The sequence below is a fragment of the Artibeus jamaicensis genome, unplaced genomic scaffold (assembly GCF_021234435.1).
Source record: "Artibeus jamaicensis isolate MK-2021 breed Jamaican fruit bat unplaced genomic scaffold, CSHL_Jam_final scaffold_537, whole genome shotgun sequence".
Lineage (NCBI taxonomy): Eukaryota > Metazoa > Chordata > Mammalia > Chiroptera > Phyllostomidae > Artibeus > Artibeus jamaicensis.
In genome coordinates, this window is record NW_026522047.1 from 1,692,718 (window position 1) to 1,707,421 (window position 14,704).

General features: G+C 61.5%; 1 protein-coding gene and 3 long non-coding RNA genes across 5 annotated transcripts; all 4 read left to right on the plus strand.

The window, feature by feature from the left end:
- Nucleotides 1-481: 481 nt before the first annotated feature.
- LOC119060990 (uncharacterized) lies at nucleotides 482-1,949 on the plus strand. The gene is made up of 2 exons (XR_005084705.2): nucleotides 482-760; nucleotides 1,191-1,949. It is a non-coding gene; the product is annotated as an uncharacterized LOC119060990 (long non-coding RNA).
- A 1,986-nt stretch (nucleotides 1,950-3,935) lies between these two features.
- LOC128626315 (uncharacterized) lies at nucleotides 3,936-5,477 on the plus strand. Its single transcript, XR_008390239.1, has 2 exons — nucleotides 3,936-4,212; nucleotides 4,575-5,477. It is a non-coding gene; the product is annotated as an uncharacterized LOC128626315 (long non-coding RNA).
- A 3,096-nt stretch (nucleotides 5,478-8,573) lies between these two features.
- Nucleotides 8,574-13,070, plus strand: LOC128626393 (uncharacterized). Of its 2 annotated transcripts, none has more exons than XR_008390332.1 (4): nucleotides 8,574-9,207; nucleotides 9,979-10,112; nucleotides 10,901-11,709; nucleotides 12,229-13,070. It is a non-coding gene; the product is annotated as an uncharacterized LOC128626393 (long non-coding RNA). The 2 variants fall into 2 exon arrangements; XR_008390331.1 differs by having other exon boundaries at nucleotides 8,575-9,207; nucleotides 12,351-13,070.
- Nucleotides 13,071-13,099: 29 nt separating this feature from the next.
- LOC128626392 (interferon-induced transmembrane protein 1-like) lies at nucleotides 13,100-14,442 on the plus strand. Its single transcript, XM_053658701.1, has 3 exons — nucleotides 13,100-13,254; nucleotides 13,413-13,624; nucleotides 14,136-14,442. The coding sequence occupies exons 1-3, from the start codon at nucleotides 13,122-13,124 to the stop codon at nucleotides 14,328-14,330; spliced, it is 540 nt and encodes a 179-aa protein (XP_053514676.1). The 5' UTR covers nucleotides 13,100-13,121; the 3' UTR covers nucleotides 14,331-14,442.
- The last annotated feature ends 262 nt before the right edge of the window (nucleotides 14,443-14,704 follow it).

The following is a 14,704-nucleotide window of genomic DNA, read 5'->3' on the forward strand; positions in this document are numbered from 1 at the left end:
GCATTTCCGCTGCCTGGAGCCTGGGGCTGCAGACTCTGTGTTGGGCACTTGGAGCCTGTGCTCACTGGGAACCGGGGCACACTGACAGTGAAGTGCACAGGCCATAAAAGTAGTGCCTCCCCAGGGCTGACCTGCCACCGCCCACCAGAGGAGCTCCCGGGTCCCGGGGGAGGGGGTGCCCGAGTCCCGGGGCAGCCTCCACGCTCTGGGCGCGACTGTCCTGCCCTCAGGTGTCGGCCCTGTCCTGACTTCCTGTGAGCACTGGAGCTGAGTGGCCGGGCCGGGCAGCACCGCCGGGCCCACCGGGCTCCGCTGTGAGCCCCCCTCTGCGCACACGCTGTGCCCCCTGCACGGCTGCTGGGGGAGAGCAGCTTGGAGCCAGGCTGTGCTGGGAGCCTCCGTGCGTCTGGCTCTCCTGCAGGGACTTGCGTTTCCGTGGGACCCACCTGGTCGGGACGGGGGCTCTCCTCCGAGAACCGGGCCCACTTCCAGGCCTTGTGTGGGGACAGGGACTTGGGGTCCTTCTCCACTCAGCCCCTGAGGAAGGGCCCCTTTCTTACCTCCGACGGCCACTTGCTGGCTCCAGGAACAACCCTGTTTGGACTTGAACTTTGCCCCCGGCGACCTCCCCCCGCCCTCTGACCTATTCTAGCAACATCCGCGCTCTGTCTCTGTGCCTCCATCGCGTCCGAACGTGCGGCTCTTCCACGCTCTGTCTGCCTCCACAGGGGCCCCCTCTGCAGCCGTGACACACCCTGGGGTCTGTGCTCATCCCGACCACTGGGCACTGGTCCTGCCTGACAGTGACCGGAACCTCGGGGTCCTGGGTCTCCCGACTCACCCTGGTGGCAGAGCCTGTGGGCGTTTGTTGTCTCACACGGCAGCCGCCATTGTCACAGCTGGTGCCACTGACCGTTGTGTCACTGGGCTCTTGCACCGGGCTCCTGGCTTCACAGGGCGTCCCCACAGAGCCCCTCAGGGTCAGGGGTCCCCTCAGGGCTTTGCTGTTTCCCTGAGAACGTCCTCCTTTCTGTTCTGCTCCGGGACACCTGTCCCCGGGGAGCGGGGCGATGGGTCCTCCGAGTCCACAGCTGCTGTGACGCCAGCTGCCAGCTGAGTGTCACCCCTGTCAGGAAGCCTGTGCCCTTACCGCGCTCTTTGTCATTTTGGTCTTGTGCTTGGTTTTCTAGGTTTTGCTGGGTGTGCTGAGCGTGGGCTCGTGCTCCTTTAATCTGGGGGAGAATAAGACTCCCCGGGTCTCTCAGGACTGTGCGTGCTCGTCTCCCAGCGGTTTTGGAAACTTCTCATCCAGGGCGTTTTTACAGATGGAGTCTCCATCGCCCCCGAGCCTGCCCTTGCGGACCCCAGGGCCCGGGAGTGGAGCCCGCAGTCTTCTCGCCCCCTGGCACTCGCCTGCCTGGGTCTGTGCTCCTGGCACAGAGGTTGCTTGTCCTCCGCCTTCTCAGAGTGGGGCTCTGGGGCAGCCGCACAGTGACCAGGCCCCGGGTGTCAGCGGGACCCCGAGTCTGCCCTGCCCATGAGTGCGTGGCCTTGCTCAGGGCACAGGCACTTGCGGGACGGCCGGCGGGTTCCTGGGCAGATGCGCAATGGCACTTGTCACGATGTCCCCTTCTGTACTGAGATGTGGACATTCACTGTTGACCTTCAGGAGGTCAGCGCTCAGCCCGAGCTTTACCCAATATGCTGTGTCCAGCGCATCTGCTGCCCGAGTTTCTGCAGCCCCTCAGCCATGTCTGCGCCTGCGTCCCGGGTGCCGGGGCCACAACCCCGAGAGGCTCCTCCGGGTCTGGAGGTCGCTGGACTCACCCACGTCCGATCCAAGGCCGAGACTGCCCCGTGTTTCCGGATGTTTTCTTACGCTGAATCTCCTGCTGAACCTCCTCCTGTAAATTCATGTTCATTCTACGAATTTGTTTATTCGCACTTCATTCCTTCACGCTTCTCATATTTCATATTTGCACGAGTTTTTGTTTCCGTTTTTCGTATTCGTTGATGTTCACAGATAGATCTTATTCATTTTATAACTTTTAGGAGAAGTTCTATTCACTCATTTATCCGGCAGGGACTCGCTGCGAGAGCCCCGACTCTGGCAGGTGGGGCTGCAGGGGGGACACTGTGTGTTGTGTGGTGGCCATTGGCTCAGCTGTTGGTCCCGCTGTCCCTGTCCACCCCCCATCTGAGGGCTGGGGCCTGGCCCCACCGCTCTGTGGTCCCCTCTGGGTCCTCTTGTCCCCCCGCCGGACCAGCCACCCCAGGCGCTGCTGGGTGGTGGCGGCCGCCCTGCCTCCAGGTGGAGCCCCGTCCTCCCTGCGCGTGGGCGGTGGCTTGTTCTTAGGAGCCAGGCCTGGGACCCTGACCCCGCCGTGGCTCCCACGGGGCTGCTTTGCTCCTGTTTCAGTTCCTCCTCCAGTGCGGATGTCCGGGCGGGACGCACCCGGAGCCTTCCTGGGGACAAAAGCAGGCTCTTCCAGGCCACTCGGCGTGTCCCGAGCGCCATGGGCTTTGCATGTGTTAACAGATTTAATGCTCACGGGATGGGTAAGTGCTGTTATTGTCCACGCCATCTGACAGGAAACCTAGACACAAAGACGTTGCCACAGGCCCCTGGTCACGCAGCCTCAGTGACAGCGGGGCCTGGCCCCCCGCCGCTCTGCCACCTTTCCTGTACTTCTCTCCACACGTGGCGCCCCTAGCTTTGTACTGGGGGCAAATCGAGACTCAGGAAGGTTGGGGGAGACGGTTCAGGGAACTCCGGGCCCCCACCCCTGCCCAGCACTTCCTGTTGACGCCTTTCTCAGCACCCAAGACCCAGAGCAGCACTTGCCCTGAAGTGAAACCGTCAGGAAGAGAAGGCCTCGCTGGGTGGTCTGCGGCGGGACACCCAGGTCTTTCCCAGGCCCTGGCCCTGGTCCTGCTGGGGACCGCCCTTCCGTGGGTCCTGGCTCCTCGCGTTGATGGCCCCAACAAGACCAGCCTGTAACTTTGTGATGGCACAGAGCCGTCCTCTCTGTACAACAGTGTTGCAGAAATGGAGTTGGGACCCGGGCAGCGCCCCTCCTGGGGAGCGGCCCACACTGTCTCTCTCCACGGTGACCTGACCCTGAGCACTGGGCAGGGGGTGGGTCTGTGGGGCCGCTCCCTGTGGACCCGCAGTCTTCGTGGCCCACAACCTACCTAGGAGCCCTGACCGGGAATTCCAACCCACTGAGTCAATGGGCCAGGACCACTCTGGGTGCTTTTCAAGGAGAGGCTCTGGGCCCAGCTGACTTAAGTCTGGGGCCTCGCCACCCCCAGGCCACCAGGGGAAGGCCTGGCAGAGACGGATCAGGGAACGAGGGCCTCTCCCAGGGCCCTCCAGGAGCAGCCCCTGAAGGCCTGGACAAAGATTTGGAAGCAAACGACCTGTTCTGATGGTCAAAGCAAAGCTCAGCTGCCAGGGACCAGCAGATGTCCAAGGTCCGGCCTTGTCTGCGCAGGTCCCCAGGGCAGGCACCCATTCCAGGTCCCGAGCCACCCTCGGCCTGCCGGCCTGCCCAGCCCCCAGCCGAGAGTCACGTGGGCCTTTAATCAGAAGCAGCACCAGACCTCTGATTTCCCGGACAAAGTTCTGTTTTCCCCGGTTTGGGATTGTTTTCCTTCCCACTACTGCAACTTTTTGGACGTGAACTGAAGAATTTGAGCCCAAGTTCTATGACGCTCAGTTCATTGCGGGAAAAGAGTCTTCATTCTCTCCACTAGAGCTGACAGACAACATTCTATCCCTGTCAGGCGTGCACCCCAGTCACAGGCAGAGCTGAGCGATCACCCCCACAAACCTGGTGCCCACGTGTCACCATCCATGGTGCCCACAGGACTGACCGTTCCCGGGGCTGCGCCTGACACCCCGCCACTGGTTTGTCATCCCCAAGGAGTGCTTCTCACCCCTTCGCCTTTCTCAGCTGCCCCACCCCTGCCCTCTTTCCGAATCTCCGAGTCCTCTTCTTCTTTCTCTGTCAGATTCCCCAGCAAGTGGGCTGGCACGACTGCAGTCTCCTCTGGCTCACGTCACACAGTGCGATGGCCTCTCGGGCCCCCTGCGCTCTTGCAAATGGGTCCCCTTCTGCAGGGCCAAGCCGCATCCGTGGTCTGTCTGCGCCTCTTCACAGGCACATCCACCCCGGGCAGTGAGCTCGCTCCCTTCTCTGGACGGTTGTAAGTGCTGCACTGGGCGTGAGGGGCACGGGTGTCTCGAATGGGTTTCTTCAGATGGGTCGTCAGCAGTGGAACTGTCACAGAGTAGACCCGTGCGTTGGGGGGTGAACGATGTACTATTACTGGATGGACCGTCCCTGGTGCTCCAGGCACCCCCCCCCCCACTAGGGACTAGCTTCGCCTTGTCTGCAACTTGGGAATTGTAGTTCTCAAAGTCAGTGATTGGTGAAAAGGAAAGGAATTACCTATTCAAAAGTTATGCAAACTTAAGAGTAATGACTTCACGTTGCCATTAAAATACTCAAGTTCTTTGGAACACCACGAACACACACAGTCCTGCCTTCTCCCCCTGCCCCGTTCAGGGCACTGCATCTGAGGAAAAGAAGTAAAAGTCCGTCATTCGGGCTCCGGGCACCATCAGCTGTGTCGCCGCCACGATCTCCGGTCAATCCAACACCATGTGGCCCCTGCTCAGGGCCCAGCAGCAAGAGTCCTTTCACCCCTTTTCTTCCCAGCAAGGTCTCTCCTCTTCCTAAGCCACATGGCAAAAGGGAGCACCCCAAAGCCGCGTGGTCCCAAACAACCCAGCATGGTGGCTGTGGCTGGGTTTTGATCCCAGCGCCAATCTGACTCCACAGCCCCATTTCCGACTCCTCCCACAATTGGCTACACCTGCCAGCACTCCCGTATTCGTCCAGCTTTACTGGGCTGCCATGGTGAGTCTGGGCAGCTGTGGCCCCCCTGGAGTGGAGCCCATCATCTCCAAGCTGGAACCAGGGGGAGCTGCCTCCCAGTTACATCCTGGGTGGAAGTCCCTCCCATCCCCCTGGTTCAAAGCAGGGCCACAGTGTTTAACGTATCCATGGAAGCAGTTGAAGCCCACAGATATGTTAAATGACCCTTCTAGAGGTTACCTGCAAAACTTGCTATGCAGGACCACTCTCAATGGCCCTGCTCCATGTGTCCCACCCTCCAGTTCAGACCTGCGGGTGTGTGTGTGTGTGTGTGTGTGTGTGTGTGCACATTCCATATTTTTAATATTTCCTGGAAACCGTGAGTTCTGGACCTCATTACAAATCCTTCTTTGGGGGGCCCTGGCTGCACCCTCTTACAGAATTGCAGGGTCCTTTTGCCTCTTGGTATAGTCTATACCAGACTGTACAAGTTTGGGTATTTCTATACCCAAAATACAACGTATTTCTTCTGGTATATTACCTCAGCTTTTTTTGTTTCCACTTTCATGAAATATCTTTTCCATCCTTTTACTTCAGTCTGCCTGTGTCTTTCTATTGTTTTAAAAAGATTTTCCTTATTCCTTTTTAGAAAGAGAAATGATGGAGAGAGGAGAGAACCATCAGGGGTTGCCTCTGGACCGCACCCCACTGGGCCCCAACCCACAAGCCAACCTGGGCCCTGGGGGGGTGGGGGGTGTGGAACCCGTGACCTTTAGCTTTGAAGGACCTTCAAGCACCTGAGCCCCCAGGGGTCAGCTCTGTGTGTCCGTGTATTTGGGGCGTGTCCCCTGTAGACAGTCTTCGCCAGGGCAGCCACTGGTAGCCCTTCAGCCCCCGCCACCCGTGTCTTGATTTGCACAGTAAGTTGTCCCCAGACAGCGATACTGGGAAGGGGCTTCTGTTCCCAGTCCGGGATCTGAGCTGCTGCCGGCTCAGCCTCCGCGGGAAGCGTCTCTGGGCTGCCCACCCCCCCACGGGCCCCGCTTTCCACCGCCCCACCCGCGGAGGCTGCGCTGCAGGCCGGGGGGCCGGACCCCCTGGAGTGTGTCTGGCGAACACTGAGCTCGTCGACGTGCGGGAAAGAGGGCAGCAAAAGCAGCCCCTGGGTCCCTGAGCCACGAGCGCAGTTCCGTTTGCCGGCCGCCTCCTCCTCTTTCTCAGCAGGGGCCCGGTGCGGGATGGGGTGCGCCGCCCCCCCCGCGGCTTGTCTCCGGCTGTCCGGGCGGTTGGCACGCGATTCACGAGGACGGGGAGGAGGGGACAACCATCCCGGGAGCAAGACCGCTCTCCACCCCCTACGGGCAGTGGCAAGTCGGCCGCGCCCCACCCCAAACCCACCCAGCGCACGTGACTTCGGGGAAACAGAAAACAGCCCCGCGGGAAGGCGGGGTGACTCCCACGGAACCCCGCGCCCTGAACCCAGGCCCCGCCCTGGTCACCCCGCCAGGCGCACCTACCGGGAGCCCTCGCCCCCGCCTCCCTCTGAGCTCGCGGCCCTGAGAACCACGCCCCAGGCCCGGTCACGCCCCAAACGCCAGCCCCGCCCCCAACCGTGGCCCCACCCCTTTGGCCCGTACCTCTCCAGGTGGTGCGCCCTCTGCTCCGCCCCGGAGGTCTGGAGCGTTGCGGGCCTGGGCGCCGGGCTTCTCCGACACCTTCCGGGCAACCGTGATCCAGCCGCAGCCTCGAGCACAGGAGACCTGGTGCAGGCCTCCGGGACGCGCCGGGAAACGGGTCCCTCTCCCGACACCCCGCAGTCCGGGCTGAGGTCCGGTCCACCCCCCGCGGGGCGCACCTCCACGTCCGGAGCCCGCAGCCCGCCGGCCAGGCGTGGCCCTGCGCTGCCCCCTGGCGGCCGCCCTGGCGAACAGCGACCGCAGGGCCCCAGCCGGGCAGCGCCAGGGAGAGCGGAGCGGGGTCTCCCGGGGAAGTGTCACCAGGTCGGGGCCCTCAGTTCCCCGGTCCCAAAGACGGGGTGGCGCGTTAGACCCCGTGAGACCCGAATTCTGAGTTCCTCCGAATTCTGTCCCAGATTGGTCCCCACCGCGTTCCTTCTGAGACCGAAGTCCCAACTAGGACGCGCTTTAACTAGGTGCCTGGAGGCCAGCGGCTGGACCCACACCTGGGGCTTCCCGGTTCGACCTGTGGCTGCTGGCCGTTCACACTGGGGAGACCCACAGAGATGGGGGAGGAACGGCGGCCCGGCCTGCCCCTGGTGGCTTGGGGGCAGGGCCAGTGTCCCCAGGGAGGGATTGCTGCCTCTTCCCGGAGTCATTCAGCACTGCCCCTCAACCCCCAAGAACCCCCACATTTGTTGAACCGCCAGGAGACAGCAGGGCGGGAGCAGGTGCTGGGGGTTCAGTCAGACCCGTCCCCACCCACGCACCTCCTGGAAGGGGAGGTCGGGTGAGTCCCCCCAGGGGATGGGGACAGGCTGGCAGGAAGGTCCAGGCTGAGTCCTCACGGGGCTTCAAGTGCTGCAGGTCAAGACAGAGGAAGAGGGAAGCAGGGTACTTGCAGAATTTGTGAGGCGGGGAACCAGTATAAACTGAGGCGAAGGGAGGGTGTGCCAAGGACCCCCCCCCCAGGAAGAGAGGAGGATGAGAGCCCAGGCCCCGGTGTGTGGTGGGAGGAGAGGCCTAGGAAGGTCTCCAGCCCTCCCAGCATGCAGTTGGAGACAGGCACATCCCAGGCTGGTCAGGAGGAGCTCCTGGCCCAGGGAAAGAGGCAGCCTCTGGACCACTTCGGGGCCACCTGGCTCCCATGGCTGCCCCTCAGGACCCTCTTGACCACAGAGCTCTGGGGTCCTCTAAGGACACAGGAGAAGGTATGGCGGGAGATCTGCATGGACGTTCCCCCAGACAGTGTGGGTCGAGTCCGGCCCAGATGCCTTTCCCTCCTGTGTGGGGAGAGTTCTTCCCGGGTGGGACGGACTGACAGGCGTGTTGGCTGGGAGACATGGGCTCAGGGCGACTCCTGCCACACCCATGCCCTGCCCCTCACACACATGGTGAAGGCAGATGCGACCTCTGACCTCCTGAGCAGCCTGGCCTGGATGCTGGACAAGGCCACCTCATGGACAACAAGCAAGGCCCAAGGCCTTGTGGGGAAATCTTTCTAATTAGTCCAGTGCTAAACCCTTGGAGATCCCCAAGCTGCCTTGCGTCTTGAGTCTGAATTGTGCTGGGCAGTTTGGAAGGTCCCCTGGACCTGGAATTCTTGATTCCAGATAAGGTCGGGGGCCATGGGGTCCAGGGTCTAGGGAGGTGACAGAAGGCGGGTCCTCTTGAGCCACCAGGAAAAGGCAGGACCTGGAGGGCAGTGTGTGACTTTGTGCTGCCCTGGCCCAGTTTCTGGAAGACGGGAGAAGGCCTTTCCTTCTGAACGCTGGGGACTGCTGATGGGGCAAAACAAGGCAGCAGTTCGGGGAGGGAGCAGTTCCTAGCACTGGGGAAATATTCCACACCCTGAGTGGTGGCGCGGGCCCAGCCACCCAGGTGCACACCGTCCTCACAGCATGCAGTCCCTGTTCTGTGACCCGGCATCAGAACCCCTCCCTGCACCCTGGAGATGCCAGGGGCCCTCCATGCGCAGACTGCCAGGCCAGGCGCCTCCCCGCCCCGGGGCAGCGCCGTCCGTGGTGGGCCCATTTTCTCGGCCTGGCACCAGTGACGTTTTGGGCTGGCTGGTGTCTGTGGGGCGCTGTCCTGGGCACTGTGGAAGCCCTGAAGCATCGCGGCCCTCCATCCCCAACATGTTGGGAACATTTCCCCACCCGACTGTGACCACCCCCTCATCTCTGGCCAAGGAAGGCCAGCTTCCCCGGCAGGGACAACCAAAGATCAGCAGCTCAGCCCCTGCTTTTCACTGTGTCTGGCTCCTTCCCCAGACAGGGCACCTCAGTCTCAGCCCTGAGGAGCTGGGCTCTTCCTCTCCTGCACCCAGGACAGCTGACACTGCGGAAGGGCTCGCCCACCTTCCCCGAGTGATGGATGAGTGAACCAACCAATCCCTGGGCGTGAGCCCCAGCAGCAGCTTTGTTGAGCAGGCAGGCTGTGGGCCAGGCACTGGGTGCCCAGGGCGGCTGCCTGCAGGCAGCACCCTACCAGACTCTGTCAACCTCCGGCACTGGGCGGGTGCCCTTCCCCGGTGACCCAAAGGCCTCCTGAGCTGGACAGTTACAACCAGGGAGGCTGGCAGGGCTCCTCCCTGCCGTCGCTGACCCCGGACCCGGGGCCACTGCCCAGTCCCCATCCCCCAGGTAGGAGGCAGGTGGCAGGGGTGTGTGGGGGCCAAACTCACCAAGTGCTTCCCTCTCTGTAAGAGAGAGCACAAACTTACAGAAACAAACTTGGTGTAAAAGTGAGTGTTTACTCAGAGTCAGGGAAACAGGACAAATAATCAGTTTTAAAATCTGACAAATACCACAAACACACAAAATGTGGAAAACAATATGTTTTCATTCAGGAGCTGCCAGATCCAAGCCATAATACTGGTTCCTGCCTTGTTTGGCCACTTACTCAGAGGTCACCTCAGTGTGTGAAAAGTGACACCCTATTCCATGGAAGGACTAGAGCAGGGGTCCCCACCCCCAGGCTGTGGCCTGTTAGGGACCCAGCTGCACAGCAGGAGGTGAGCCAGGGGAAAGTGAGGGAAGCTCTGCTCCCATCAGGGCCTGAGCTCCAGCTCCCGTCTCCCCACCCCGGCCCCCCCGGGGAAATTGCCTTCCGTGACACCGGCCCCTGGAGCCAGAAGGGTGAGGCATGGCTGGTGGAGCCCGTTCCTCCAGCAGAGTTTGCTGGGATTTGTGTTCCTTCTACGGAGGGAGTCCACCCGCACTGCACTGCTCAGGGCACGCGGGAAGTTTCCCGCCCCAGAGCAGCAGGAGATCTGATCAATTGTAATCCATGAGACTTGTTTTTCAAAATAATTCCTAATGGTGCGCAGTGTGTGGTCGGCAGCACTTTCTCGGGTGGCGGGGGGCCCACTGAGGGCCCGGCTCTGCCACCACAGGGCCCCCTCCGTGCCACAGGGCCCGGTCCATCCCCCAGGCGACCTGGTTCTGCACCGTCAGCTCCTGGTGCCAAAGGGAGGACTTCTGCCTGAGTCTTCACTCACAAAGGCGACCGAGTGAGGTCGCAGAAGTCACTGCCACCGAATGCAGAGGTCAGTGTTCCTCCCAGAGCCCTGCAGAGGAGGGCCTGGCGGGTCCTGCAAGGCCAGGCCCAGGGGAAGATGGGGGCAGGCTGGGTTGGGAGGCGGGAGGGGGGGAAGGAAAGGCAGGTTGGGGCAGTCACTGCGGATGGGCTGGTTTGAATAATTCCAGAGGGTTGGGCCCAGGGGCTGCCCCCCCCCCCCCCCGCATCTGACACTTGGCCCTGGGGTGGTTGGGCCTGGGAAATGTGGTGGAGGTGGGCTGGAGAAGGTGGTGGCCGGGACTGTGGACTCTGCATCCCCGGGTGCGAACCAGGTGGGCTGTTGTTTGGCCTTATGACCCGTGGAGGCCGAGTGGACGGATGGAGGACGTAAGGGGGGGACGAGGAGGAGCCAGCTGGGGCACGTGCGGGGGGTGAGCTTGGGGCCCTTATGCCTCTGACCCCTCCATTCCCGACAGTAAGTCGTGTTCGTCCTCCCAAAACCACAAGTTCCTTTCCCAAGGAATGTTCACACGTGAACCGGTTAAAAAATACAAATGCGTGCGATCGTGCCAACAGACGTCGGAGAAGCATCTCCCAAAATTCATTTTCTGTTCTTAGGAAACTGACTCAGCCGCTCGGAAAGAGCAGGGAGCAGGGTTCATCCGCAGGGATCCTCTGCCAGGCGGGGCAGTCAGGGTGTTCGGGGGAGACACTGGGACAGCGAGGGCTCGGGGGTGACTGGCACCCCCCTCTGAAGGAGGCCTGAGCGTGGCTGGTGATTTCGTAAAGAACGAAGCCAAAGGTCTCTCCTCACAGGCGGCCGGTGGACACATGCTGGTGACAGGCAGGGACTTGGGCAGAGCTGTGGACTCGAACTCTGTGTGAGACCCGCTGTTGCTGCACATCAGCCAGTGTGTTGGGACAGTGGGGTGTCCCTCACGCTGCAGGAGCAACACCCAGCGTCACCGGGAGAGGCCGGGAGGCACTGTCAGCAGCCAGGAGATGACACAGAAGCCTGTGTCCTCACTCTGGACGCGGGAAAAATTTCTCCAGAAAGACGCACAAAGCACGGCCCCTTCCTGGGAAACCCTCACGATGTCCAGCACACGGAGCCGGCTCTGCACCGAAGGACCAGGGAGTGCAACCAGCCTTGGGACAGGGCCCTGGCAGCCCGCGGAGCTGACACAGCCAGTGTCCGGGGCGGTGAGGACAGGAAGGGCCGAGGCCTGGGTCAGAGAACTTGACCGGGTGCCTCAAGGAGGGGGAGGCAACGCCCAGTGGCTGGAAGGACAAGGTGGGCCCAGCAAGCGGCAGTGGGCAGGACACACAGTGGGCCCACAGGAGGTGCTGCCCCAGGATGCTGGCGCACCTCCGGGCAGGCGTCCCACCCACAGCGCTGCGAGGCCTTGGTCCCCACCGGGGACAGCACGGACATCCCACCCAGGGGAAGAAACTCGGACTGTGGGACCAGTAGGCCCTCTCCTAGGTGAACACCCCAAGGAGTCGGGCCTAGGCTGCTGACCAGGGCCATCTTCCTGGGCCCCCCGCAGATGCCCCAGTGGGACGCCTACAGTGGGGTGAAGGTGCGAAGGACTCCACCCCCACCCCGGACCTGGCCCCACAAGGTACGTGGGTGCTGGACCTCTGCACCGACTCCCACAGCCGGGCGCCCGCATCTGACCTGGGGCGGGAAGGTCCCCCGAGTCCAGACGGAGGCTGTAGTGGTCTGGGCGAGGGGACACCAGGCGGTGGTGGCCCCACATGTGCTTGGAAGCAGGAGTGGGGCCGTTGGATGAAAAAGCACCCCATCCCCAAAGCCTGCTCCCGACATCCTCATTAGGCCCTGTTTCCTTTTTTTTATCTTTAGAGGGGCAGGGAAGGAGAGAGGCAGAGAAACATCAATGTATGGTTGCCTTTCGTGCGTCCCCTGCCGGGAACTGGCCTGCAGGGAACCAGCCTGCAACCCAGGCATGTGCCCTGACTGGGAATCGAACCGTGATTGTCTGGTTCGCAGGCCCGTGCTCAATCCACTGAGCTACACCAGCCAGGGCTAATCTTTGAGGTCTTGTAGGGGACTCAAGACTTGGAAAATTTTAGCTTCAGGTAAAAAGTTATAAGTCTAGCAAGCAATGTGTATGTTAAAGCTTTTGTTTCAGAAACTCCAGGTCAGGCCCTCCTGGCTCCTGGGAAACAGCCGACCCCCTGGGGCACCGCTAGAGACCACCACCTGGGGTCCGCGGGAGGCATCCAGGCCTTTGTGTTTCAGGCACAGACAGACCACCACCCTCCCCTTGAAACCGTGAACTGCTGAGGACAGGAACGTCGCAGCTTCTGAGTCTCACAGCCCACCCCCCACTTTATGAAAGGTCTGGCCTGGAAAGAAAAGACAAGATGGTCTGTTGGGTGTGAACCCACCATCTTCTCAGCTCTCCGCCATCTGAGTAAAGGGCCCATAAAAGATTCAATCGCTGTCATTGCTTCCTAGTTTGGTAGTGACAGGCAGCCCGAACGCTGGTGTCTGTTCCAGTTCCAGTCTCAGAAAAACGTGGAAATGGCTATAATGAGGCACCCGCAGTGCAGCTCTCCCCGCTCTCTGGGAACCGTGCCCTGAGCTGGGAAAGACAGTCAGAGCACAGGGCCAAGCAGCAGCTCCCGGGCCCCGAGCCCTCCGGGGCCCGGCTCCTCCCAGACACAGGCTCCCTGCTCTGCACCCCTGGCCCTCGGCCCTGAGCCTGCGGGGTTGGAGCCACACACGCCGACTGTGGTCGGTGGTTCCGAACTGCAGCAACAGAGCCACCTGCACGCTGTCCTCAGAGCAGAGGCTGGGCTGTGGACAGATGTTCCAACCAGCTCTGAGGCAGGGACAGCAGCTGTGACGAGCCCCACCTGGTGCTGGCAACCACGCAGGTCACAGACCCATTGTGACCACCTCCGCCAGGGAAAAGATTAAAATTTAAATTTAAAATTGAAAACAAGACAAAGACAATCTACATATCCAATCTGATTCATTATTAGCTCAGGACATCTCCCCACGAAGATGGAACCAGGGCCCCTGTTTGTTCACCTGGGCAGGGCCCTTTGCCCTAACGGGAGCAGAGCAACGCCGGGTCCACCCTGGAGAACGGGGCCCATAAACTTCTATCACACGCTCATATCTTCAACACTCCCAGGTACCACCCTATTCACCAACCCACTAATTGCAGGAAATAGAAACTTGGGAGAAATCTGAACTACCCCGGAATGGGAGGGGCCTAGAGCATTGTCCCTGGATCTGAAAGCACCCTGCTGAGGGCTCTGCTTCAGAAAGCTTCCACCTTCTTGCCTTAAGACCACACCAGCTCCCCAAAGCCAGAGATGATGAAGAGGGAACAAGAGGTGGCCGTGCTGGGGGCTCCCCAGGTGTCAGCACCAGTGGTGTCCACCGTGGTCAACATCCGGACTGAGACCGCCGTGCCCGACCACATCGTCTGGTCCCTGTTTAACACGATCTTCTTCAACTTCTGCTGCCTGGGCTTCGTGGCGTTCGCCTACTCTGTGAAGGTGGGTGGGGCGTGTGGGCCCCCGGGGGTCCTCCTGCCCACAGGGCCCTCGGGACCGGGAGTTATTGCATGTGGGTGAGCACATGTGTGTGTACAAGTCACAGTTAGTCTGTACTCGGTGCATGGGGGTGGCGGGGCCACCACTCGTCCCAGGATTCCAAGCAATTACCTACTGCTCTTCCCAGAAATTAGTTCTCTCAGAAAGAACAAAGGGACTCCCACACCCTGACCCACACCCTGACCAGTGGGGCGTTGAGGGCAGCAGAAGGGTCAGGACAGGGGAAGGATGGGCCCTGGAACCCCTGGAGAGGCTGAGAGGTTCTGAGGGACAGACCCCCGTGACCATGACCTACTCAGGCTCCAGGGATCAAGCACCGGAAGTTCCTGATCTGGCTGAAGGGCAGGGGGAGGGGCTCTGGGCAGGGACCAGCAGGGGAGGACCTGAGTCACAGCAGCTGGCTCTGCCCAGGCCCCACTCCAGGCCCCCCTCACAATCTCTTTTTCTCCCCCAGTCTAGGGACCGGAAGATGGTGGGTGACGTGATTGGGGCCCGGAGCTACGCGTCCACCGCCAAGTGCCTGAACATCTGGGCCCTGCTCCTGGGCCTCCTTGGGACCATAGGGTTCATTGTTCTTCTGGTGCTGGTGGTCTTCCCGGCAATCAGCTATGCAATAACACAGGCCATGCAGAACCACGGAGGCTACTAGGCGCTGCCCTCAGCAGGGGGACCACGTCTCCCCACCCCCTCCTGGCTCTGCCCCACCCCCCCACCCCTTCATACAGTTGCTGAACCCAATAAAGTGCACCTGGAAGTGACAATGCGGATGTTTCCTGGACCCAGGTCCCTGCTGAGTGCCCAGCCTGCCCCTGAGGCTGAGCCCACAGCCCCCCTGGCCCATCAGCTTGCTGCTCTGAGGGGGTCCAGCTCCTTCTCAGTTGTTCCTGGTTTCTGGGCCCCCACTGGGAGCAGCAGCTGGGCCAGGGTCCCAGGAGGGGCTTGGTCCTTCCCAGTATCTGAGCCCTGATCCAAGGGGGGCCGGATCCAGGGCCCCCTGAGCCCCCAGGACAAGCCTCCCTGAGC

What these genes read in the sequence shown, in the direction of transcription:
- LOC128626392 (XM_053658701.1), top strand. Translation starts at nt 13,122, where the DNA reads ATGGAACCAGGGCCCCTGTTTGTTCACCTGGGCAGGGCCCTTTGCCCT. An exon ending in CATATCTTCAACACTCCCAG is followed by an intron (nt 13,255 to 13,412) that starts GTACCACCCTAT and finishes TCTTGCCTTAAG; the next exon opens with ACCACACCAGCTCCCCAAAG. An exon ending in CGTTCGCCTACTCTGTGAAG is followed by an intron (nt 13,625 to 14,135) that starts GTGGGTGGGGCG and finishes TTTCTCCCCCAG; the next exon opens with TCTAGGGACCGGAAGATGGT.